The sequence below is a fragment of the Terrapene carolina genome, unplaced genomic scaffold (assembly GCF_002925995.2).
Source record: "Terrapene carolina triunguis isolate 2854851 unplaced genomic scaffold, T_m_triunguis-2.0 Scaffold233, whole genome shotgun sequence".
NCBI classification, from domain to species: Eukaryota; Metazoa; Chordata; order Testudines; family Emydidae; genus Terrapene; species Terrapene triunguis.
In genome coordinates this window covers 11,184,600-11,210,084 of record NW_020664584.1, presented here as the reverse complement: position 1 = coordinate 11,210,084, position 25,485 = coordinate 11,184,600, and the positions used below count along the sequence as shown (strand labels likewise).

Genomic DNA, 25,485 nt, shown 5'->3' with positions numbered 1-25,485 from the left:
AACTGCTCCTTACTACTGTAGAGGCTTCATGAGCCATGGGAGCAAGGGGTAGGCTGGGGTAGGTGCGACCACGCGGTGCTGCTGGCTGGTAGAGCAGCCTGAGGCAGAAGCCTCCAGCTCGCATGATATTCCAGGCAGGACTGAATCTCCATGAGACAAAACGTAAAGAAGAGAATGACCTGGAGTCACTCCCATTTATGTCCAGGTGCCCCTGACAGACCTCACCGAGGTCTGCCAGGAGCACCCATGTCTGTCCAGGTGCCCCTGACCGACCTCAACGAGGTCGGCCAGGAGCACCCAGGAGATGACGACGACGACTAGCAGTCGTACTGCTGCCACGAAGGCAAAGAGCTGCTGCTGTGTAGCAATGCAGTACCGCTTCTGCCAGCAGCACCCAGGAAACGTACAGTGACGGTGAGCTGACGGGCTCCATGCTTGTCGTGGTATGTCGTCTGCACGGGTAACTCAGGAAAAAAGGCGAGAAACAATTGTTTGCCGTTGCTTTCACGGAGGGATGGAGGGAGGGGCGACTGACGACATGTACCCAAAACCACCCGCGACAATGTTTTTGCCCCATCAGGCATTGGGAGCTCAACCCAGAATTCCAATGGGCGGCGGAGACTGCAGGAACTGTGGGATAGCTACCCACAGTGCACTGCTCCGAAAGTCGACGCTAGCCTCGGTACTGTGGATGCACTCCGCCGACTTAATGTGCTTAGTGGGGACACACACAATTGACTATATAAAATTGATTTCCAAAAAATCGACTTCTATAAAATCGACCTAATTTCGTAGTGTAGACATAAGGTAATCTGTGGGGCAACACTCCAGGGCGTGTCAAAGTGCGCACTGTCCCTTTAAGAATAAACTAAAGTTGGGAAAGCGGGTTGACCGTATAAAATGCGCAAGCGCAAACGATTACCTAGAGACTTATTTGACAACGAGGAAAATGTCACGCGCACGCGCACTTCCCAATAGGTGGCGCGCAGATAAGAGAGAACTTATTTCGCGAAGCAGTCAGTGTGGTGTAGTGCACGCGCCCTGTGTGCCGAGAAACCGGGTTCCCCAGGGTGAGTTTTCTGGCGCTGCCGGAAGTGTCCGGAGAGAGCCGAGCAGAGCGGAGCCTCCTGTGCTGTGTCGCCGGCCTCACCCACTGCGGGCACCATGGAGCCGGGCGCCTGAGGGCGGAGCGGTGCCCTGCCCCCGACATGCCAGCCGGGCCCATCGGCGCAGGTAACTGGCCCTCCCCTCCGGGCGGGCAGCGACGGACCCTGGGCGCCCTTGCGGGGAGGGAGCGGGCCGGGTCGGGCCGCATAGCGGCAGCTTCCCCTGGGGAGGCCCGGGCCGCGGGTGGGCCGTGTCCGTCCTCGGGCTGCGGGCGCCGCGGTGGCAGCAGGCCCTGGCCGAGTAGAGGGGCTGCGGCCGGCTGGGCCCGGCCCTGCGCGGGGTCGCTCCGGTGGCTGCGGGTGTCGCCTGCTGCCCGCGCTGAGAGGTGCCAGCCCGCGGGCCGAGCCTCGGCGATGCCCGCGCCGACCGGGAGGCGCTGGCTCTGCGGCCCGAGCGCTCCGGGCCCGGGGAGCCGCCCCGCCCCGAGCGGGGTCCCGGGCCGCGAGGGGCGCGGCTCCCGCCGCCGCGAGTGGTGTTCCCTCGCTCCCGGGTCCGGCTCGTCTCCGGAGGCAGCGCCTGTCGTGGGCACCCTGCTGGCCGCTGCCTGCCGGGGGCGGCGGGGCAGGTCCGCTGTGACTCCGGTAAAGCAGCAGGGGCTCAGGAGCGGGTCCCTGGGGACTGACGGGGGGTGGCGAGTCTCAGCGGCCTCCTGTAGTCAGCGCGGGCAGCTGCCTACATCTCGGGCATGTTGGCAAATGCCTGCACTAAAGGTTATGGCTTAGGCTGAAGTGATGCAATGAGAGCAAGAGGGTGGTGAACAGAAAAGTGCCCGTGAACAGAGCATGAGGCAATGAACTAGAAGGGGGTTTGAACAGATTAGGAGTCAGGGTTTAGCCTTCAGTTGGTTTATAATATAAAACTGCGTTGGGAGAGTACCTTGGAATTGCCAGACACCTTCTAGCCATAAGTAGCTGCAAAAGAGGATTCCCTCTTTGGTTAGGCCTTGGGCCAGCACCATTTGGGAAACCCAGGTGCCCCATGACCCCAGCTGCTGGGAGAACAAAGCTGGGATTTCTGCGAAGGTGCTTGCTCTGAATCCTGCTGTGGGAAAGGAACTCAGTCTTTTATATTCGCTCCAGACTATTAAGTGTTATAAATTTTGAAGATTTGCCTTAACTAGCTATTGAAAGAGAGAGCGAGCTTTCTCTCGCTTCCCCTGTTCACAGCTTCTTGATTGCTGCAAGTCGGAGTACAGTGTGTAGTGATGGAGAAAGGAAGGTTTCTGTTACTTTCTCCTTTCATTAGATTCCCCCGTGGATAACTTCAGTGCCTGCTTCTGTCGTTGCTGCTCAGGAAAACTATCTGCAGGAGGATGTTTTCATGATTCTTGATTTTCACAGCTGATATTCAGAACTGTGGGTATCAGTGAACTCTGCCATTGTATGGCAAAGTTATGAGAATGGCAGAAGCATGGAAGGTGACTGTAGACTCAGAAAGACAGGGTTTTTTGATAGTATTAAGATTATCTCCAAGTTTACAGATAATACTAAAACTAGAGACAGAAGAAATGATGCAGCTGGTTTATAAAGAATTGGGATTATTTACTCATGAATGGCCAAAGTGCTATCTACAGAAATTTAGCTTACCTACTAATAGCCAAGTGTTCATTCTTGTGGCTAACGGATAAGATTCCCCCCCCCCCCCGTGATCTTCCTTCAGCTGAACTCAGCCAATCCTGTTAGAGATGAAGTGTTACCTCTAGCTGACCCACTTCAGCATTGCTCCCTGCTATATCCAGGAGATTGGACTGGAGGGTACAAGTCATAGTCCTAGAGCTTAAGGCCAGAAGGAACCACCAAACCATCTAGTCTGATGTCCTGTATAGCACAGGTCACCAACACCACCCAGCTAGGCTGACCAGATAGCAAGTGTCAAAAATCGGGACAGGAGGTGGGGGGTAATAGGTGCCTATGTGAGAAAAAGACCCAAAAATTGGGATATCTGGTCACCCTACACCCAGCACCTGCGCACTAAACCCAACAGCTGAAATCAGACCAAAATACTGTGGCCCTCTGGAGACTAGACTGTTATGTGCCACAGGCAGAGAATAGGAGGGACTGAGGTGCACCAATTCCTTACGGCCCTGTCAATAGTTGGGAAATGTTTAAGGTATACCCAGGTAATCCTGGCAAGTGACCTGCATGCACATGCTGCAGAAGAAGATGAAACCTCCAAAGTTGTTGTCGGTCTGGCCTGGGGCAAAATTTTCTTCCTGACCCCACATATGGCAATCAGTTAGATCCTGAGTATTTGAGCAAGAACTGGTCAGCCAAGCAGCTGAGAGAAAATGCTTGGTGCCATCTCCGAGCCCTGACCATCCCTATCCAATGTCCCATCTCCAGCAATGGCCATCCCTGTCGCTTCAGAGGAAGGAGATTAAACTAAACAAACCCAGAATACACTGGGGGTGGGGTGGGGGGAGGAATCCCTTCCTGATCCCTGCAGGTAGCTTTCAGGAATATAAGACATAAACCGGAAGTGAGCCTCAAGACTGCTCAGACTTGCCCCCTACCATCAGAAGCAACCATGTCATTCAATCGCACTCTTAATTGACAAAGAGATGAAGGTGGTGGGGAGAAATGTGGTGGTGTGATTTATAAATGGGAGCGCAAAACAAGACAAGGGGTAGAATTTTCAATACTGATTTAGGCACTTAGGAATCTAAGTCCGATTAACATTCAACAAGACTTAGGCCTTGTCTACTCTTTATTACGTCAACTTAACTACATTGTTCAGGTCTGTGGAAAAATTTTATGCCTTGAGCACGATAGTTAGGTCAATCTAACCCCTGGTGTAGATGTGCTAGGTTGATAGAATTCTGCTGTCGACCTAGCTACTTCCTCTTGGAGAGGTGAATTAACTACATCAAGAGACAACCCCCTTCCGTCAATGTAGGATGCACTTACACTATAGCAGCACAGTTGCAGTGCCTTAACTGTGCAGCTGTAGCTGCTGTAGTGTAGACATACCCTTAGGCTCCTAGACGGAGAAACAGCATCTCCTGTGACAGTAAATGCAGTTTCTAAAGGGGCAGATTCCAGCACATTACAGGGGTAGTTAAAGTGGAATTGAAAGGGGGTGGGAAATAAAAAAGGAGAGAAGAGATTCCCTTCTTTTGGAATAAAATCTTCTAGAGTGCATCTTGAGCTCTCCAAAAGTTTGTATCAGGGGCCCCCAAACTTCTGCCATCCTGACTTCAGAATTCAGTCTTGCACATCTGCCAGCTGACTTTCATTCTGTATCTACTCTAGCGTCAGTCTTGTTACCCCCCTGAAGCTTCCCATGAAGGCTTTGCCTCTCTGTCCCAGTGGAGTTCAGGCCGTTCCACATGTCCTAATATTTTGCCCTCCTATAGGGATTTTAATTTACTTGAGGATGTCAAATGGTTTTACAAACCATGTTAAAACTCCTAGCCCTCCTATGGTGTAGGTATGCACTGTTATCCCATTTTACAGAGACTAGACACTGCATTTGAAATTTGTGATCTTAAAGTTCATCTCTATTTAGGAACCTAAATTAAGTGGTTTGATTTGGAAGTTGAGTGCCTGTAAAGTCCACTGAAGTAACTGGATATTGTAGGTGCTCAGCACCTCTGGAAACCAGGCCACTTTTTTTTTTTTTTTAAAGCAAAGTACCTTATAGATTTAGGAGCCTAGCTTGAGTTAGCCAGAGTTGAAGACTTTGGCCACAGTTGGTTGCCCAAGGCCTGTCAGAGCAGGGAATAAAACCTGAATCTCTTGATTTTTCTGTCGTTCGTGTCTGTGTGTGGTGTGGTTTTTTTTTTGTTTTTTTGTTTTTTTTATATAAGAGGCTTCTCTCACAAGAACTGAAAGAGCAAGAAATCAGTGTTTTATGCTTGCTAAAAAGCAGTTGGGAAGTCTAGTTTTCGACTGACAAAACATTAATTTCTGATTGCAGTGGTTTCTAAGATAACAGCTACTAAAATCATGCCAGAATTGAAATGGATGTGGAGGAAGCAAGATGAAAATCCAAATGACCTGTCCTATTAAAATATTTTAATAGATCCCCAGTTTTAATAAAGTTCAACAAAAATATTTTAGCTTGAAAACCTCTCAATTGCTCCACTAAACAAAGTTATTATTTGTATCTCCTATGTAGTTCCCTGTGAAATTTGAGAGGATGTTTTTGTTCTGTGCTTCTTCTGAGGACATAAGCACTTCCTGTTTCCAAATTTGAGAGGCTATGAAATAGTTTAATGAAGTTAGGTGGAGAAAATATCTGAAGTATGTTTTCTCTTTAACTTTGGGTGTTATTAGCAAGTTGAACTTGAAGATAGTTGTGATTATATCACTATGAAACTTGGGAGGATATTCAAGTTTCATAGGGACAGGGAGCTGGAGTACAAATATTAACTTTTATTTTGGACCAATTTTAGTGGCTTTATAAAGTTAAAATTCAAAAACACACCACAATATTAAAATGGTGTGTGTGTGTGTGTGTGTGTGTGTGTAAAATGTATGTTTTAAAGTCTCATCTCTGTCAACTTGCCATGGCTATAAACTGTTTACAAATGCTTTATTGATCAGTAAACTCTTCCAGGCAATGGTCCTAGATTGATTACCAGAAAGAGATTTCCTCAAAGAGATTTCCTCTTCCTGACACTTTTTTTGAGCACTATAAAATTGGCCGTATATGTATGGAATCTGAAAATCGTGTCTCAAAACTGACAAGATCTTTTTCGGCATCAGAGCAAGTTCTATTAGGCTTTTTGGATACCAAAGCACAAACTGTTTTAGTAATAGTTTCTTCTAATTAGAAGCCCAACAAACCATAACAATCTTTACTTCTGCTGAGTGGCAGTTGAATATGAAAGTCTTTCCTGTTTAGAAAATTTCTAGAAGGAAATTTCTAATTTGATCAATGCAGACAAGTATCCCACAGCTAAGTGTAAGCAGGGGCAAATGCGTTGTCATATAGGCTCTTAAGAAATACCATGAGATTGAATCCATATAACCAAATAATCACAGCAGTCAGGAAAACCAAATTCTACTGAGTTTTTTGACAAGACTGACCAAAACAACCCTGTTACATAGTAAGACCAAAAAATTCTGATATGTAGCCATTATTAGATGCACATAAACTTGCAAATCCTTAAGATCAGGCAGTCAGCTGTGAGTACAGAGCACTGGAGAAGGCCCAGCCCTTTCTTGATTCCTGTGTTGCTCCTAGGACTGTCCTTTACCCACACACAGCAAAGTTACATCCTCCCCTTGTACATTCCTTCCCTTCATCCCTGGAAGACGGTAGGAGAAATCAAGCCAAAAACTGCTGCCTCTTTGCTCTACTGCTAGGGAGGACGGAGCCAGTCATGGGAGGCTGCAACTTGCTGGGGGTGTTGCTCCTAGTTTCGGTTATCCCATTCCCCAAGAATAGAATGATGGATTCTCAGAATAATCAGGATTTGGGATTTCCTGTCTTTCCTCCAAAGCTGGCACACTGTTTGCATATGCCTTGTGTACATGTGAATTATTTCGGTATAACCTAAGGTGTGAGTTTAAACTGATATGGTTGTATTGGTATAATACCTCCACCCAGTGTGTGGGCACACTTACTGCAGTACGAGTCCTCTTTGGGGGAGGAGGGTTACCATATGTTGCTTGTGAAGAAGTTTAAGCTAAAATGAAAAAAAGCACTCTTCTACTAGGCTACCTGTCCATATGGGGGTTTACCAGAATAACTCTCTATCTGTTACTGTGGTATCTGAGTGACTGTAGTTATTCCCCATAACACTCCTATGAGGTAGGGAAGTACACCAAAACAGTCTCTGCCTCGGGTCTCCTATCAAAAATAGGTGTTGCTAAGTGACTTGTCCAAGGTCCCTCACGAAGTGTGTGGCAAAGCAGGGGATGAACCCAAGTCTCCTGAGTGCCAGGCTAGCACCCTAATCACTGGACCTTACTGGTAGACAAGGCCTCAGTCCTAGACTAGTTGGCACCGTCTGCTTTCCTGACCTCCTCTCCCCTGCTTCTACCTGTGGTTCATCCATTTTCCCCTTCAAAGAGCTGGCTGTCTTGTGATCATCCTCTTCTCTCCAAGCTTTAAGTCTCTGGCCACTGTGCTCTCACCACTTAAAAAAAAATAATAATAAAAAATTGCTTTCTTAGGAAGGTGTAGGGAGGGATATCTTTCCTGCAGACTCTATGCTCTGATGCATTTGATATTGACTTAATCAGCAGTGCATCTGGCTCCTGCCTCAAACCAGGCAGCAGTCGAGTCTGGAAAATAGCAAAATAAATATCAGACTTAGGCTTTCTACGATGCTCTTTGGGAAGCCAGCATGGGGGGTTGCTAACCTGAGACTTTCCTAATTTACAAAGCTGTTTAGGTGGTGAGCCCGCTCTTTGAAAGGACTAGTCTCTCTGTAAGCCATGCTCTGTTGTTTGGTACTGGGCCAAGAGTCTCTTTTAGGGGAAAGGTTGAGTGCAAATGTTTTGAACAAATGGGCTTTTACTTCTCTTGGCTGGCAAGCCACACTTTAACCTTCACCTCTTTGTTTCCTGGAAGATGGGCTAGCGCAGTGATTCTCCACCTTTCTAGGCTTCTGTACCCCTTTCAGGAGTCTGATTTCAGCCTGGGTGGCAGGGGTTGGGCTTCGGCTTCAGCATGAATCTTAGCTTCGCGGGGGCCCTGCTTGCTACTCCCTAATGCTGGCCGTGCACTTGTGATTCTCCCCCCCTCCCCCCCCCAAGCGATCGCCACCCCCATGTTGAGAAACACTGATCTAGTATATAGAGCAGTATAAACAAGTCACTATCTGTATGAAATTTTAGTTTTGTACTGTCTTTGCTAGTGCTTTTTATGTAGCCTGTTGTAAAACAAGACGACTGTCTAGACGAGCTGACATACCCCCTGGAAGACCTCTGTATACCCCCAGCAAGAACCACTGGATTAGTGTCTGCCCACAATTTTTAGGGATCTTAGGACTGTAAGCAGAGCTGTGAAATCCTGCCTCTTGTAGATCAAACTTAAACAAAACCCAAACGGTAAACCTTAATTGAAGGGAAGAGAATTGGAGGCTTTTTTAAATGCTACTTGTGATTATTTGTGTTGGAACTGTAATTTAAAGCTTACCATGTGAGTTACTCAAAAACTGTAGCCCAAATCTTCAGCAGTGTGTATGCAACCCCAGAATGACACCAAGACTTCCCTTTTAGAGAGATAAGGCTTAGAAATAGCTTGCTCAACTGCACTCATTCCAGACTTAGCAGTGTCTTGACTTAGTTTATTAGATCCTAGGAAAATGTTAGATTGATAATTACTTTCATCATAAAGAAAAAGTACCTAGATGAGATTCTATTACTGAACTCTTAAAATCAGGGCTTTGGAGCGGAGCCCGGAGCGCAGAGCAGCTCCGGAGCAGTGTAGCTGCAGGTTTTTGCCTGGAGCTGGAGCGGAGCCGGAGCACAGCTACAGAGCCCTGCTTAAAATGTTACGTTGATGATTCTGTTGAACTTATTTTTTAAGTCTTCCACTTAGGATTCAAGGCTGCAAACTGAACATTATTATCATCAGATCAAACATCTGAATCTCTTTTCACCTATTTGAATTTTGCAAATTCATTCTAATCATAAGCGTGGAGGACACTACAAACTATGGAGAATTTGTCTCCATGGGGAAATTTGAACGATCAGTGGGGCCACTGGATGATTGAGATGCTAAAAGGAACACTTAAAGAAGACAGAGTCGTTATAGAGAAACTAAATAAATTGTTTGCATCAGTCTTCACTGCAGAGGGTGTGATGGAGATTCTTACACCTGAGCCAGTTCTTTTTAGGTGACAAATCTGAGGAACTGTCCCAGATTGAGGTGTCAATAGAGGAGGTGTTTGGAACAGTTTGATCAATTAAACAGTAATTAGTCATCAGGACCAGATGGTATTCACCAAGAGTTCTTAAGGAACTCAAATATGAAATTGCAGAACTACTAACTGTGGTATGTAACCTATCATTTAAATCTGCTTCTGTACCAGGTGACTGGAGGATAGCTAATGTGACACCAATTTCTGAAAAAGGCTTACCAGCCTGTAATTGCCAGGATTGCCTCTGGAGCCTAACCTCATTTCCAAGCAAATTGGTTGAAACTATAGTAAAGAACAGAATTATCAGATGAACATGATTTGTTGGAGAAAAGTCAACACAACTTTTGCGAAGGGAAATCATGCCTCACCAATCTATTAGAATTCTTTGAGGGGGTCAAGAAACGTGGATAAGGGTGACCCAGTGCATATAATGTAGTTAGACTTTCAGAAAGCCTTTGACAAGGTCCCTCACCAAAGGCTCTTAAGCAAAGTAAGCAGTCATGGGGTAAGAGGGAAGGTCCTCTCATGGATCAGTAAATGGTTAAAAGACAGAAAACATAGAGTAGGAATAAATGGTCAGTTTTCAGAGTGGAGAGAGGTAAATAACGGTGTTCTGCAGGAGTCTGTACTGGGAGCAGTGATGTTCAACATATTCATAAATGATCTGGAAGAAGGGGTAAACAGTGAGGTGGCAAAATTTGCAGATGATACAAAATTGCTCAAATAGTTAAATCCAAAGCACACTGTAAAGAGTTACAAAGGGATCTCACAAAACTGGGTGACTGGGCAACAAAATGGCAGCTGAAATTCATTGGTGATAACTGCAAAGTAATGCACGTTGGAAAACAAAATCCCAACTGTACATTAGCTGTTACCGCTCAAGAAAGAGATCTCGGAGTCGTTGTGGATAGTTCTTTGAAAACATGCTCAATGTGCAGCGGCAGTCAAAGCTAACAGTGTTAGGAACCATTAGGAAAGGGATAGGGAGTAAGACAGAAAATATCAGCATGCAGCTATATAAATCCATCTTGAATACTGAATGCAGATCTCAAAAAAGATATATTGGAAAGGTTCAGAGAAGGGCAACAAAAATGATTAGGGGTATGTGGAACAGCTTCTGTATGAGTAGAGGGTAAAAAGACTGGGACTTTTCAGCTTGGAAAAGAGCCGATTAAGGGGGGAATATGATAGAGGTCTATAAAATCTTGATTGGTGTGTAGAAGGCGAATAAGGAAATGTTGTTTTACTCCTTCACATAACACAAGAACCAGGGGTCAAGCAATGAAATTAATAGGCATAGGGTTTAAAACAAACAAAAGGAAGTACCGTTTCGCACAGTGTACTGTCCACTTGTGGAACTCTTTGCCAAGGGATGTTGTGAAGGCCAAAACTATAACAGGGTTCAAAAAAACTAGATGCAAGTTCCTGTAGGATTGGTCCATCAATGGTTATTAGTCAAGGTTGGCAGGGATGCAATCCCATGCTCTGTGTCCCCCTAAGCCTCTGCCTGAAGCTGGGAGTGGATGATGGGATGGATCACTTGATGATTACCTGTGCTACTCATTCCTTCTGAAGCACCTGTCATTGGCCACTGTCAGAAGACAGGATACTGGGCTAAATGGACAATTGGTCTAATCCAGTCTGACTGTTCTTAATTTATTGGCATAATTATACTATTCTAGTTATACTGGTATAGCTCACTGCATGGACTCTTATTCCAGAATAAGTGTGTTCACACAAGGAATTAAGCTAGTAAATTTCCGTGTATAGACAAGCCCCAAGAGAACAGAGAATAAAATCAAGACCACTGAATGTTGTATGTATTTATTTATGACTAGACTATTGGTTTTGATTACTTGTATTGCAGTAGCACTTATTGGCCCCCATTGTGCTAGGCATAGTACATATGTGTGTACCTCCCTCCTTGGAAAAGAGAGTCTCTACCCCCAAAGAGTATACAGTCTGAGTGACTGGTATATGTGAAATACTGCTGTTTGGGATACTTTATTAATATACTGTACTTAATATGTATGTGCATGTAGTGAAGTCTTGACATGAGACATCACAACAGATCTTGTAGAGCAGTGGAAATTGACTTTTCCTTTTGAGTGTCATTGGGTTTGTGGGTTAGTGAAATGAGAATTGAATGAGGTTTTAAAGTTTTTCTGGAGCTTCACTTTCTATTAATTTGCAACAAAAGAGGGGGCTTATTCAAGTGGAACATTAGTTGGAGAGTGCACAGTACAATTCACTCATTTTCTTAGCCAACTCTTTCCCAGTAGCTCTGGATCCTTTACCTGTAAAGGGGCAGGATTTAACTTGCCTTCCCACAAGATCATCTCTACAGATCTTCTTAACATTTTAATAGCCCGCCATTTCCTTGAAATCTGTCATGTGTCCTTTCCTTGGCATCATGGGTGTTGCCAGGAACTAATATGTAGGCATGTACATTGGGGCCTGCGCTTGAATTCAGAGTACTTCTGAAATTGACCTCCATTCAAGTGAAAAGAGGTGTTCGAGTAAGAGCAGTGTCTGATCCATAATTGCTGGGAAAGAGCAGGGGTCGTTTCAAGTGACTGGACCATCGATATAATGCAGGAGAGGTCTTAAGATTGATGTCTGATTTCTAATTTCTACCTGTAATGAAATCAACATTTATGAACAAATTCCATATAGTGAACATACTGGTTTACTGGGCTGTATTAGAGACCTCTTGGAGTTGAATGGCTGCGGTTTTTCTCCCCCCCCCCCTTCTTTTCTTTCCAGTTCTCCATGGGGGTGAAGCATTCATTTGCATTTTTAAATGTGTAATGGGCTATGTTCTATGTCGTCTAGCCAGAATTCTATTAATGTGTACCATAAGCATATATAATAATTGCTTCTTTCTCTTCTTCCAGGTATTGCTTGGTGTGTAGCATAGAGGCACTATGTACTCAGAGTGGAGGTCCCTGCATCTTGTTGTCCAAAATGATCAGGGTCACACGAGTGTACTTCACAGCTATCCTGATAACGTGGGGAGAGAGGTGGCAAATGCAGTGGTGCGTCCTCTTGGGCAAGCCTTAAATACACCGTCGGCAGCTGGGAGCGAGAGTTTACTAAAAACAGATAAAGAAGTAAGTGTTTCTCTACAGAGGTTCTGGTTCTGTTCACATGTTAACTGCCATGTAGCTGATCTATGTAGCTTTCTGCAGTGAACTTTGAATTTTTTAAATAATCCAAGCTTTCTGAAGTACATTTCAAGTCCTAAACTAGTGATCTATAGTAGGCTTTTCCCAACAGCTAATTCATAGCATAAGTAAATTCCATTACTTTCCTCACCAGTGAATTATGTTTTCTATGAAATACATAGCTCTCCAGACAAGTAAGGTTCTCCAGCTATTAAAATTTTATTAATTGCTAAATTCCTTGTTTTCAGTTTGGGCCAACTTCTCAGAACTTATGGCACAATAGACAAATATTGAATGTCCGTTCTCAGTCATATAACCAATATGTGCACTGTCTTTACCTACTACAGTATACATATTCTTCTTTCTCAGTGTTATGGGTATTTAATCTTAATCTTCTGACAGTTCTTTTTCTGCTTCCACACTTCCTAACAATATATTAACCTGTCTGTTGTTCCGTCTTGCACTGTGTTAAAAAGTATGAAGGGCTGTTGTCAAATTGCAGGTAGGCTAAACTGGCAGTTTAATGCAAACTGAAAGTGCTTAAAGTCTTGATTATCTTATTAAGAATGAAATAAACTTAATGAGGCTGTGATGTCATGTCAGTGTATCATACTAATAACAAATGGCAGCAGAAGGCAGAACTAGCAACAGTAGCAAATTATGTGTTATAAAGTGCAAACTTTAGTTGGAAAACAAGCTGAATAGCATTGTAAGCTAGTACAGTAAAAGCTGTTTTATCTGGCACTTCCCCAACCAGACAACTCTATAAACCAGCATTTCTGATCTTAATTGAAATTCTGGTTTATAGTCTGGTTGGAGCAGGGCTGGCAGGGGGTTGCAGGAGGGGGTGTGGAGCGCAGGCTCTGGGAGGGAGTTTGAGTGTGGGAGGGGACTTGGGCAGGGGGTTGTGGCGCGGGAGTGGGAATCTGGGGGGTGCTCACCACGGGCAGCTCCCTACAAGTGGCCACATGTCCTGGCTGCTCCTGGGTGGAGGTGCAGCAGGCAGCTCCACATGCTGCCCCTGCCTCACCCCGAGCACTAGCTCTGCAGCTCCCATTGGCTGGGAACCGTGGCTGATGGGAGCTGCGGGGGGTGGTGCCCGCAGGTGAGGTAGCACACAGAGCCGCCTGCCACGCCTCCACCTAGGAGCAGCCAGGACAAGTCGCCGATTGCAGGGAGCTGCCCGAGGTAAGTGGCAGCCCCCCCCCCCCTCTCGGATCTGGCACCCTGCACTCCCATGTCCCAACCCACTGCCCCAAGCTCCCTCCTGCACCCAAACTCCCTCCCTCTTAGTTAACTGGCATTTTTCACTTACTGTCACCCCCCATTTCCCCCAACATGCTGGATAAAACAGCTTTTCCTGTGTGTTGCTTTTGTTTACGTGTTAAGTCTGGTAGGTAGCATGATTTACAATCTGTAAGTTGGTTTGTTTAAAAAGTTTCTTTAAAGTTGTGGGCCATCACCACAAGGGGTTTGTGGGGGTGTGGGTATGTCCCGCCTTAATTCCTATAATTGGGGAGGCCTGGGTTTGCTTTTATAGCCCGAGGCAAGGAGAAGCCAACACACACTAACTGAATACCATGTCCCCTTTTTAGTAAGGTTTCAGGACAGGAGTGATTGCAAGCCTGCCCAGCTTCTGCTCCCTGCCCTCCCCGTTCTATATAGCTTGACATGAGGGTGTGGCAGGGCCTCCTTGATTATCCCCAAGCTGCAAGCTCCAGCCTGTCCCTTAAGGGAAACTGTCCCTTTACATATGTTATAAACACACACAGCCTGAAATACTACTTGAAGGGATGCATATGTTCATATATTATTGCTAAAAGCTAAAAAGGGGTGCTATTGGCACCATTGGGCTTGTTTAGGAACATGTAGACATGCTCTTATGTTTGGTACATACAGTATTTTAACAACCTCCCCTTTCTTTGTTTAGGTAAAATGGACCATGGAGGTGGTTTGTTATGGACTGACCCTCCCATTGGAGGGCGATACTGTGAAGTATTGTGTTGATGTATATACTGACTGGATTATGGCTCTTGTATTACCTAAAGACTCCATTCCTTTACCTGTTGTTAAGGAACCAAACCTTTATGTTCAGAGCATTCTCAAACATCTACAAAATCTCTTCGTACCAAGGTGAGACGCAGATCTGTAGCGACTGGGGAGGGAAGAGACTGGGTCTGGGCTTCTCTGCTATAGTTATGTAGTTCTTTTGCCAGAAAGGCCAGCAGTTTTATTTTACTACAAATCCTACTCTGGTTTGGCTAGCAAATGAAACTATGATTTATTACTTGTCTCTGCTGCAAAACACAACTGGCTCTGAAGTTAGGAGGTGGGTGGCCACTCTAATTTGTTGCAGCTTTGAATTGCAAACTAGGCAGCTGCTTTTGCTACCATGGTTAGACAACTTAATTTGCAAATCAGTCCTTGACTTACACACTAACTACTCTAAACACTTCTTACGAGAACTATGTCCCTGGATAGTTGCATGATTTGGGGGAGAAAAACATTGAAAAATGTTGTTGGACAACTTCAGATCACCCTGCTGGGCTTTTGGGGTGTGGTTTCAAAAACGGAAAACCAAAAAGCACTTATCAGCTTGAATCAACAGAGGATGATACTGAAGACTGTGCCAAATAAGTGCAAAGCACCTGAGACTGAGCAGATTAAGAAATGAGAAACTTGTGTATTACATCCAAATGTAAGATCATTATACATAGGAACAAAGAATGTAGGTCATGCAAGGTGGGTGTCTGTATCCTGGAATGCAATGACATTGAAAAGGATTTAGGATCATGGTAGATAACCAAGGGAATGTGAGCTCCCATTGTGACTCTGTAGCTAAGAGGGCAAACACGATTCTTGGGTAGGTGGTGGTTGTCCATCACCGAAGATCATGCTGACAGTGGTAATACGCTTTGTCCTTTCTATGTTGAATGCATATGTAGCTCAATATCGAGGAAGGGATTACAGTCTGTCTGCTGAAGCTGCTGCTGTTTACAACTCCGCCTCTGTACTTCAAGAGCCATACTGTGATTAGTCTCTGAATACCCTATTGCTGACTACTGCTTGTCAGGTGATCTATCTGTTACTGATGACTCTCAGCTGTTGTCAATGATGCACTGCTTCAAGTTATGCTTCAGTGTGTCTATGAAGCATTTCTTCTGGCCATCTTGTGTGTGGTTACCTACTTCCAGTTTGCTGTACGGAAGCTGCTTTGGCATTCTGTTGTCATTCATCCTGAACACATGACCAACTGAGCGTAACTGTGATGCGATGAGCATGGCTTCAATCCCTGTGGAGTGGCTGCATTCCAGAACTTTATTCTGCTGTTTGATTGCAGAGTATGGTATGCAGTTGTCATAAATGGAATTTATCTAGAATGGGGTGGGCAAACTTTTTGGGCCGAGGGCCACATCTGGGTGGGGAAATTGTATGCAGGGCAGGGGGTTGGGATGCGGGAGGGAGTGCAGGGTGTGGGAGGGGGTGTAGTGTGCAGGAAGGGGCTCAGGGCAAGGGATTGGGGCAGAGGAGGAGTGCGGGGTATATGAGGGGGCTCAGTGTAGGGGGTTGGGGTGCAGGAGGGGTGTGGAGTGCGGGAGGGGGCTCAGGGCAGGGAGTTGGGGTGCGAGGTGCAGGCAGGGGCTTAGGACAGGGAGTTGGGGGGGGGGGTGCAGGAGGGGTTCTGGCTCTGGCCCAGCGCCGCTTACCTAAAGCGGCTCTGGGGTGGCAGCGGCGCGCACCGTTGCCAGGGCAGGCTCCCTGTATGCCTGCCCTGTCCCCAGCCCCATGCCACTCCAGGAAGTGCTGCGGCCCCTGTGGGAGGTGGGGCGGAGGGCTCCACGTGTGCTGCCCTTGCTGCGCCTCCAGGTACCTCCCCCGAAGCTCCCATTGGCTGCGGTTCCCCATTCCTGGCTAATGGGAGCTGGGGATGGGGGGTGGTGCCTGGAGGCAAGGGCAACACACGGAGCGCTCTGCCCTCCTCCCTGCCCAGGGGCCGCAGGGACGTGGTGCTGACCGCTTCTGAGAGCGGTGCGAGGCCCACGGCACCACGGGGGGCAATCCCATGGGCCGGATCCAAAGCCCTGAGGGCCCGGATCTGGCCTGCGGGCTGTAGTTTGCCCACCCCTGATCTAGAAGCTTGATGTGATGCAGGGCTCGCACTTATAAAACAAATTGGACAGCACATCTGCTTTAATCTCTTAGCTTTGTTTGAAGCTTAATACAGTATTGCTGCCAGATTCTGCCTGATAGTCTGCCAATGAGGAACTGGTTTTGTTAATGCAACTTGTCAGCTCCTTGTCTAGAGTAGCATCATTCACCAATATGCTGCCAAGATAGCAGAAGTCTGTAACAGCATTCAGCTGTGTTGCTGATGGTGACTTCTGGTTTCTTGTAGGGTTTCCTGGTGCAGGTTGAAACATGACTTCTTAATTTTTTAATTTTTAAAGAAGTCAGCCTCTGTTTTTGTAGACTCTACAATTTTGTCTGTAATCAATTGTATATCTTCTTGAGTAGGTCTCTCTAGAGTGCAGTCATTCACATACAGCTGCCTCAGATCTTGGTGGAGGGTTGCAGCATGTTTAAGTTGAATAATTTTCCAGAGGATAGGAAACCTATCCTGATGCCAAGTATCAGAGGGGTAGCCGTGTTAGTCTGAATCAGGATAAAGCAACAGAGGGTCCTGTGGCACCTTTAAGACTAACAGAAGTATTGGAGCATAAGCTTTTGTGGGTGAATGCCCACTTCATCAGACGCCCACTTCATCAGACGTCTGATGGTGGTAGCGTACCACTTGTTTCAGTGGCAACTGTAGAGTCATGAGATGATCACTTATGCCTTTAGATAGACTTTTGAGCTTGGCAGCAATGCACATGCTAATGGCAAAGCCAACATGTGACTGTCATGGCTCTGTGGATGGACAGTCTTGCTAGAAGAATGTGTACCCTCCACTGATCTCTGCAAGTTGCTCTTTGTGACAATTAGTGAAATCTGACTTGCCAACGATGGCCAGTTCTCTTGCAACAAGGGCTGTGCCTTTGCCAGGTTTGCTGCTAGTAGGATAGTTGCATAATCCATGAAGCCGTTCCATGTAGAACATAACATAAAATCATTGTAATAGTAAGTTTTTGCTTATTTGCTGACGCATAGGAGCATGACCTTCCGGATACAGTGGTCTGGTCAGCTTCTGTGGAAGCAGATAGTTTAATATTCTCCTGTTTATTTATCTTGTTAACTAGGAGACAGAAGGTGTATCTGTATATGGTATTAGACAGTTATTGGAATATTATGTCCAGTTCTGATGTCAACACTTAAAAAGGATGTTAATGAAAAGAGTTCAGAAAAGAGCTACAAGAATGATTTGAGGTCTGTAAAATATGCCTTCTAGCAGAAAAACTTAGGAAACACAGTCTATTTAGTTTATCCAAGACAAAGTTAAGAATTGACATTAATTCTGATCTACAACTATCTATGCAGGAAAGAAGTATCTGATAGATTTCGTTTAGCAGAAAAAGGCATAATGAGATCTGATGTTGAAACTAGAGAAACTAGAAAAATTCAGATTAGAAATCAAGTGCAGATTTTAAATGGGGGGTAATAATCACTGGAACAATTTACCTAGGGATGTGGAGGACTCTCCGTCCCTTTGCAGTCTTTAAATTTAAACTAAATAGCTTCCTGAAAGAGATGCTCTAGCTCTAAAAGAAATTTGTGGGCTTGTTGCGGGAAACACTGGGTGAGATTTGTTGGCCTGGGTTATGAGGAAGGTCAGGATGGGTGATCATAGACATCCCTTAATATCTAAGAATATGCTTTCCAGAATTCATGATGATTAAATATCCAGGGCTTTGGAGCTGTGCTCCAGCTCCAGGCAAAAACCTGCAGCTCCACTGCTCCAGAGCTGCTCCGCTCTCCAGCTCTGGGCTCCGCTCCAAAATATCAGTAGGTTTCATGTCATAAAGATGACATAACTTTTTTTTATTTGCAGACCGCATAGGAAGCTAATTGATAAGCGAGATCCTCTTTTTATAAGTGGGTGCAAGAATTTTAGAACTGATTCTCTACAGATACATGATGGCTCTGCTGCTCACATGAAATCCATGGAAGCAGAAACTATCAATTTTGTCCACAAAAAACTCTTCTTACTAATCTGCACCATAAAATGCAATATGTGGACTTCCAAAAATGTGCCACCTTGTTCCATCACCTCTTCCACACTCACTGAATATGGATTTCAGTTTTAAAAATTATGAAATATTTTGCAAATGAAACAAAAAATGAAGTCAATCTTGCATCAAACTACGATTTAAGAGAACTATTGGCAAAATCTTAAAGCGGTCTCAGGTGCACATTGAGAGTTAGACATATTACTTTGTTGGCACTGATATGTCAGAAGCTGAGCAGGTGTCAATTGACATCAGGTTTATGCGGGCTAGAAAACTTTTTACTTTGCCAAAGTAGATGTGGAATCTGGGACAGCTGATGATGTAACACAGGGCATAAAAATATGTTTTAGGAAGTGCTGTGCCTGATGAAACTGATAAAGGCTATCCTACTCTTTGTGCCCACAGGGAGGGTAAATTTGAAGAGGTAAAAACTTCTGGTTGTTGAGGCAAAGCTTCAGGAAGATCAGATCTATATCCTCGAAGCTGCCATTGACTACATAGATAGCAGTTTTTGCAGTCTACAACAACCACCATTCATGTGTTTTCAATAGTTTGAATCTACACTCTGATCTAGTGATTAAGAATGATTTGCCTATTATGACAACATACAAATCAATGATCTGTTTAAGCACTTCGCACAGGTATTAAATGAGGAAGAAGAGAAGTGTATCGTCTGTCAGTGGCTGACTCTAAAATTACATTTATCTATCACCAAGCTTAACACATCCAGTTCACATCCCTGTTTAATAAAGTTTTTAGCAACTAAGCCATTTGCCTTGCAGGATATATTAGTGTAGATGGATGTACTGTGCTTATATTGCATGCCTTTAGAGTCAGTTCAAAACACGTCATGGCCACACAGTAAGCGCTGACCACAACCTACTCTTGCTATAGCATAGGACTAGACCTAATGCTAATCTGTACGATTAGCTCTAAAGTGCAAAGCAAAAGGACATTCAGTAACTTGCTTCACATTCTAATACCTGAATATTTAATAATCTTAGTTTTGACTTGGTCTCAGACTACAGGTAGAAGTGGCATTTTAGTTTATATTAAAGCAAGGTCAAAAGTAAGCATAAAATGATCAGACTATTTAAACAAGCAAAAACCCATGGCAGAGAAATCCCCAAACCTCATCCTCCTATCTGCATTCTCAAGCACTGACTAAGGGAAACTCTCAAAGGCATTTAGTTATTTTATTATATTTTTGTAATGACTCTGATCCCTGCAGCTGTAGAGTAGGTGATCTGTGATGGCATAATTTCTGATAAGGCAGTGCCTGTTGTGGGTGAGATTTCACAAGCTGGTCTTTCAGGCCAGAGAAGCAGCAGTACCTAGATATGATTGTTATCTTTAAGGATTAAATAAGATTTGTGGAGGGTATGAAGGAAATATTCAGGAGTCTCAGTTGTATGTAGGCAGTCCTACTGCCCCCCATTACAGCAGTGAGTCCTTAACAATCTTTAATATGTTTACCCTCACAGTACTCTCTGAGGTAGGGAGGTGCTGCTATCTCCATTTTATGGGTGGGGAACTAAGGCACAGAGAGCCAATGTGTCTTGAAGGTTGTTTGGTGGAGCAGGGACTTGAACCAAAGTCTCCCAATTATTAGGCTAATGCTCTAACCACTGGACCATCCTTCTAAGGGTATTAAACTTACTATAGACTTAAGTTCTAGTTAATTTTCAGATACTTACTTCTGAGATGGGTAAGGGAAAAGGTGAGGGCTAAGAAAAATAACATTAAAATTAGACTCCTGTTTTATCAATTTTTAAAAAAATGTATTCTAGGAGCCCTAGCCTCCTTTGAAGCTGTGATGAAGACTTTGAAAGCATGAACCAAGTGCATCCTTAAAGTGTTGTCTACATGAGTCTGTAAAGAGCCTAGGACGATAATCTAAGAAGTGTGAAATTCTCTCTTCATGTCAGTACTGACTCAGCTGTCCAGTGATGACCTAAATCACATTAACAGGAACACCCAGTCAATGTGCTTATCCCAACGGTCTCCTGGGCCTCTCCAGGTGCCAAAAGCCCCAACTGTTTCCTACCTGGCTGCCAAAACTTGCAGCTTCCCCTGACAGCTCTGAAAGCTTTATGCATTATCAACCTAAAATTCTGTGGCACAATGAAAACCGGAAAATAGGGAGCCTGCATAAAATCAACTGAATTTATATCCAGATAAGTAAGACTTTGCATTTTCATATTTAGTTCAATAAAAACATCAGTTATAATATATGAGAAGCTTCCAGAGCAATTCCACAATTCCCACAGAGGCTACAGCTCCAGGTACCTGGCTACAGCATTAAGGTCCACATTGTCAGACTTCAGCGGAATTTTACCTAACTTTTGTCTGATAGAAATAAAGTAGGCCGGAGAGACTGCTGGATGGCTCTGTGAGAGATGATGCGCCCATTCTACCCCATACAACTCCTGCTATGCTCCCCATAGTTTCTTCCCCCATGTTCCAGGGCCTGAACTTTGTCTCCTCCATGCTGCTTATCCGGTCTGTCTTGTTTTCTCTCTCCTGCCCCTCCCACCCCCCCAGAATAGCTGACCGATTGCTGCAAGGAGGCAAGGACTGGAGCTGGTAGCTGCTGGGAGGGAGAGAAGCAGCACGCAGTCAGTGGGCAAGAGAGACCACTTCCAAGCTCCTGTTGCTTCCTGTTGCCCCACTGCAGTGGGGCAGCACTTACCAAGAATTGTTGGCAGCTATACCTTATTTTCAAGCCCCTTTTCTCCCCCCCCCCCCCTTCCTCCAAACAAAGATGAGTCCAAATCAAAGGTGGAATACAGCTTTCCCAGGAGCTGGCTCAGAACTGTCTCTTATGAGAGCTAAAAATGGTCACGGGGTCTGCTACAGTCAAAGCTAAATGCACAGCTGAGCTCTTGGATTGGCTTTCCCCCCAGTAAGCTGTGTGTATATATACCACCCATGAGGTGTTCATTCTGCACGCTGGGAAGGAAGGAAGAAACTTAGAAAAAAAAATATTTTGAGTTTTAAGTGGGAGAGGCTCAGATACTATGGGGAGTGCTGGTGGGGGTAGAATTAAGGAGAATACTTCTACCGCCTCTTTTTGTGGAATAAAAGTATTCCCTACACCTGTATTACAGCATTCAGTCCACACCATAAATACATTTTCTTGGTCTTGGTGAAATAGTTTCCTTCCCTACCCCCCGGAAGTGATGTAGCTATTGGCTGCCAGGAGCGCAGTGGTCCAGAGTTGTGATAAGAGGGTGCTGATATCTAAAATAGCTCAAGTGCACATCCTCCGTCTAGGAGATGAATGCATGAGGAAGGCTGGCTATCCCGAGTCAATCTAATTAGTTACAAATGAGCAGACTTGAAATGGCAGGTAGAGAACAGAGGTTAAAAAAGGCTTGATGCCCCCAAAAGTAAGTGTTCATAAACATTTTTATAATACTCAGACCAACATTTAGTCCCCTAAAACAACAATATGTACAGAATCCATGCCTGCAATAGTTATAGTGCTAAAAAAGTTTTGATACCTATCGCCTTGAAATAGCGTCAAGAGCAATGAATATGAATGAGAGAGAGCAGGGTAACTTGGAATTGCTCATAGCTGGCTGATCAACCAGAAAGAAGTCAGCTACATCCTTCCCTCTCATGTCAGCCTCTGACTTCTAGCCCCAATGAAATGAACCCTAACCCTAGCTACCGTGCTTGATTCAAGAAGCATTGAATTACTAAAATGCAATAGCAGTGGTAGTTGTTACAGTCAGATAATGCCCCAGTGCCACACAGGCTTCCAGTTGCATTAGATATGGGGTTCTCAAAGGGGGTCGGGACCTCTCAGTGGGTCGTGAGGTTATTACATGGGGGGTCATGAACTGTCAGCCTCCACCCCAAGCCCCACTTTGCCTCCAGCATTTATAATGGTGTTAAATATATAAACGTTTTTAATTTATAAGGGGGTTGTACTCAGAGGCTTGCTATGTGAAAGGGGTCACCAGTATAATAGTTTGAGAACCACTGCATTAGATGAACAAAATGCTCAGGCTCTGGCAGATCTGGTCTTAAAAGTATGTATGGGGTATCTTTTATAGATGCTACTCTGCTGGAATGCCTTAATCTGGCCCAAATTTCCCTTTTCTGTAAACCCTGAACTCCTTTAGTTTGTTGCTGCTTCAAACTGTTTGCCTCCATCACAAAAATCTCCTGAATGTGTGAGCATGGAGTGAGTGCTTTTGCCTTGCCCTTCCTAATCAGGTGGGATTCATGCATGACATTTGCATGCTATAAATTTATGATGTTAATGGCATCCTGTCATCAAGAATGGAGTGACAGAAGACATAATGGCTGGTGCTATGGAAAAGCTTTTGTCATTGTCACTTGCCCTATCTCATCTTTGTATTTCATAAAATGACTTTTCGAAGGGGTAGAGAAATCCAGACAATCTCATCAAAACTCACTCCGCTGTGGTATATGAGAGTCAATATTATTTTCATGATGGGATAACCCTAAGAGCTAATGTATTAAAACTCTGGCTTCCGTGAACAAGCTTTCTCTATATGCAGAGGATCTCCTTAATCTGCTTTTCCTATTCCAGTGACTTTTCTAGAATTTTTAAAAAGCTTAGGAGATTGTAGGCTTATGATCAGTTGGGGATAGGAAGTGTTGGAGGAGGTGGCAAAGAAGTCAAACTAGTTTGCTAGCACCATTCTCTCCTGCTTCCCAGTACAACACTTCTCTTCTGAAGTAGATATCTGGCCATAAGCAAGTCCTGACATCTCCATTATGTTCAGGTTTATCTTTGTCTTGTCTAGGATATAGTCTCTTGGATAAGTGGGCTCCTTTTTGGTGACATGTGAGGTATCGAGTCAGTCTAATCTGCATATCCTGCACAAAGAGGAAGTTGGGATCCCTTTTGCTCTCCCTATGCCATTTAAAAAAATACTTAATGTGGTAGTCAGCTCCTTCATCTTTACCAATCTAACTGTGACTTCAAAATACCCTTCTTACATCATAAGCTCTTTGGAGCAGGATCACGTCACTGTCCATATTTATACAGCATATTGCACAATAGGATCCCCGTCCTGACCGAGCTTAGTGTAATATACATATTAAATAAGGATGCTGTGACTATAGATAGGAGTAGGTGAAAGTCGTCATTCCTGGGATGAATGGGTGAGGAAGATTGGGGACTGGTTTATTTGGTAATCTTTGTAAGTTACATGTGCCTGGAATAATTAGGAGCACTCTTAAAAATCAAAATAATATATACCACACTTTAATTCTGCCTCTCTGCCTACTCCATATGTGTCTTTATGCGTTTTACATGATCTCATGGCATTAGGTGATGAGCCATTCACTTAGCAATTGGAATATAATGCAAAGGAGCTGTACTTTCTCTAACTGTAAATGTGTACATTGTGTAGCATTATGTTTGTGTAGTGTCATATGAAAGAGCTATTGTACTGTATACTTCACTACACTGAGGCAGACTTGGATTCCCGTGAATCACCTTAGCTCAAAGTTTGGTTCAATAATATTGCCATTTAAGTTCTTTTGCATATAACACAGTGAATTTTAGGTACTGTAGTCAATCTCAAAGCTATAGATTCTTTTTTTTAATTATTATTATTATTATTATTATTTTTTTATTATTTTTTTTATTTTTGAGAGAGAGAGACTCTAATAGTGTTCTTCTCTTATAGGCAGGACCCGGGGTCCAGTCAGAATAGACTATGCTTGCAGGTTTTGAAGGCTGTCCAGAAATTGGCTCGTGAGTCAACCATCATGGCTCGAGAAACTTGGGAGGTTTTATTATTGTTTCTCCTACAGATTAATGACACTCTTCTGGCAGCTCCCACTGTGCAAGGTTTGTGTCTTAACTTTTTTCATTTGCTTCTCTTACGGATATAAGGGATTTTGGCCCCCAAATGTAGTTTTGTTTTTCAACAAGAAAACAATCAAAAGTTGCTGGTGGCCATGTAAGAACAACAACACATCTCTAGTATTTAAACTCTGAATTAAAGTTGGATGGCCTGAAATTGAACCTGCTTAAACAATTTTTGTCCTATATGAATTGTCAAAACATACTCTGCAAGACACATGACGGTCCATCCAACTATAAACTCAGATTACTGGGTCTTCTGTCTTGGTGGTCCCATAGTTCTGTCTGTCAGCTACGTATTATCTTTATTTTCCCCTAGCTAGAGAGAGAGTGTGAAGACCCGTCCGTATCTACCCACCTGTAAACGAATAAGTTCATGGTCAGATCTCTCTCTCTCTCTGTGATGTGTTACTGTGTTGATAACATGTCTAGGTAGGTGAATCCCTTGTTGCATAGGTGTTCGCATTACCCATATGGCTAGGCTTTACACTATCAATTATAACATTTGGACTTTTTAAAAGCATGGATGCACCTGTAGAAAGTAAGCAAATGGTACTGTTGTAGATCAGAATAGATTTAAGGGTATTTAAACATTGCTTATAAAATGAAATCTATATAAATTCAAAGTGATATGAGCATGATAGCCATGAGATTCCTTTAGGATCAATAGGGTTTCCTAGGGGAGATGGCTGAAAGAGATCTAGCATCTTAAATGGCTTTAAATGTTTGTTTTGTTCCTGCATAAGGTGGCATTGCTGAGAATCTGGCTGAGAAACTGATTGGTGTGCTGTTTGAAGTGTGGTTGCTAGCTTGCACTCGGTGCTTTCCAACACCCCCTTATTGGAAAACTGCCAAAGAAATGGTGGCCAACTGGCGGCATCACCCTGCTCTAGTGGAGCAGTGGAGCAAGGTTATCTGTGCCCTTACTTCCAGGTAGGTGAAACCTCAAAAGAAACTGACATTCAGATGAACACACTTACAGTGTATGTTGTTCAGCCAGTTTTCTGTGATGATGGAGTCTTTCATAGCGCGGTATTTTCTGTTCATTTGTGGAATGCAGTTTTAAAGGGAGCAAATATATTCCAATATTTGCAGAATAACTGCATGTCCATTATTTCATAACCGCAGATACAGTAACCATATCTATGATATGGTTGGTCACACTTTTGCAGACAATAGCAAATTTGAATAATGAGCAGCTCATCTAAAATCTTTTGGTAAACAAAGCAAATGCCTACTAAAACCAGGTAAACTTCAATATCTATGAAGTTTGATTATATGGATTTTTTTTAACCATATTTTTAGTAAATGTTA

General features: G+C 44.1%; 1 protein-coding gene across 2 annotated transcripts in view; it reads left to right on the top strand.

Moving 5' to 3' along the window:
• Positions 1-1,111: 1,111 nt before the first annotated feature.
• RALGAPB (Ral GTPase activating protein non-catalytic beta subunit) overlaps positions 1,112-25,485 on the top strand; it is a 123,052-nt gene continuing 98,678 nt past the window's right edge. For both annotated transcript variants that reach the window (XM_024209925.2, XM_024209924.2), the window contains exons 1-5: positions 1,112-1,233; positions 11,884-12,099; positions 14,084-14,286; positions 23,993-24,156; positions 24,918-25,104. In XM_024209925.2, coding sequence (XP_024065693.1) covers positions 11,914-12,099; positions 14,084-14,286; positions 23,993-24,156; positions 24,918-25,104 — 740 coding nt within the window. In that variant the 5' untranslated portion in view covers positions 1,112-1,233; positions 11,884-11,913. The remainder of the gene's footprint in view (positions 1,234-11,883; positions 12,100-14,083; positions 14,287-23,992; positions 24,157-24,917; positions 25,105-25,485) is intronic.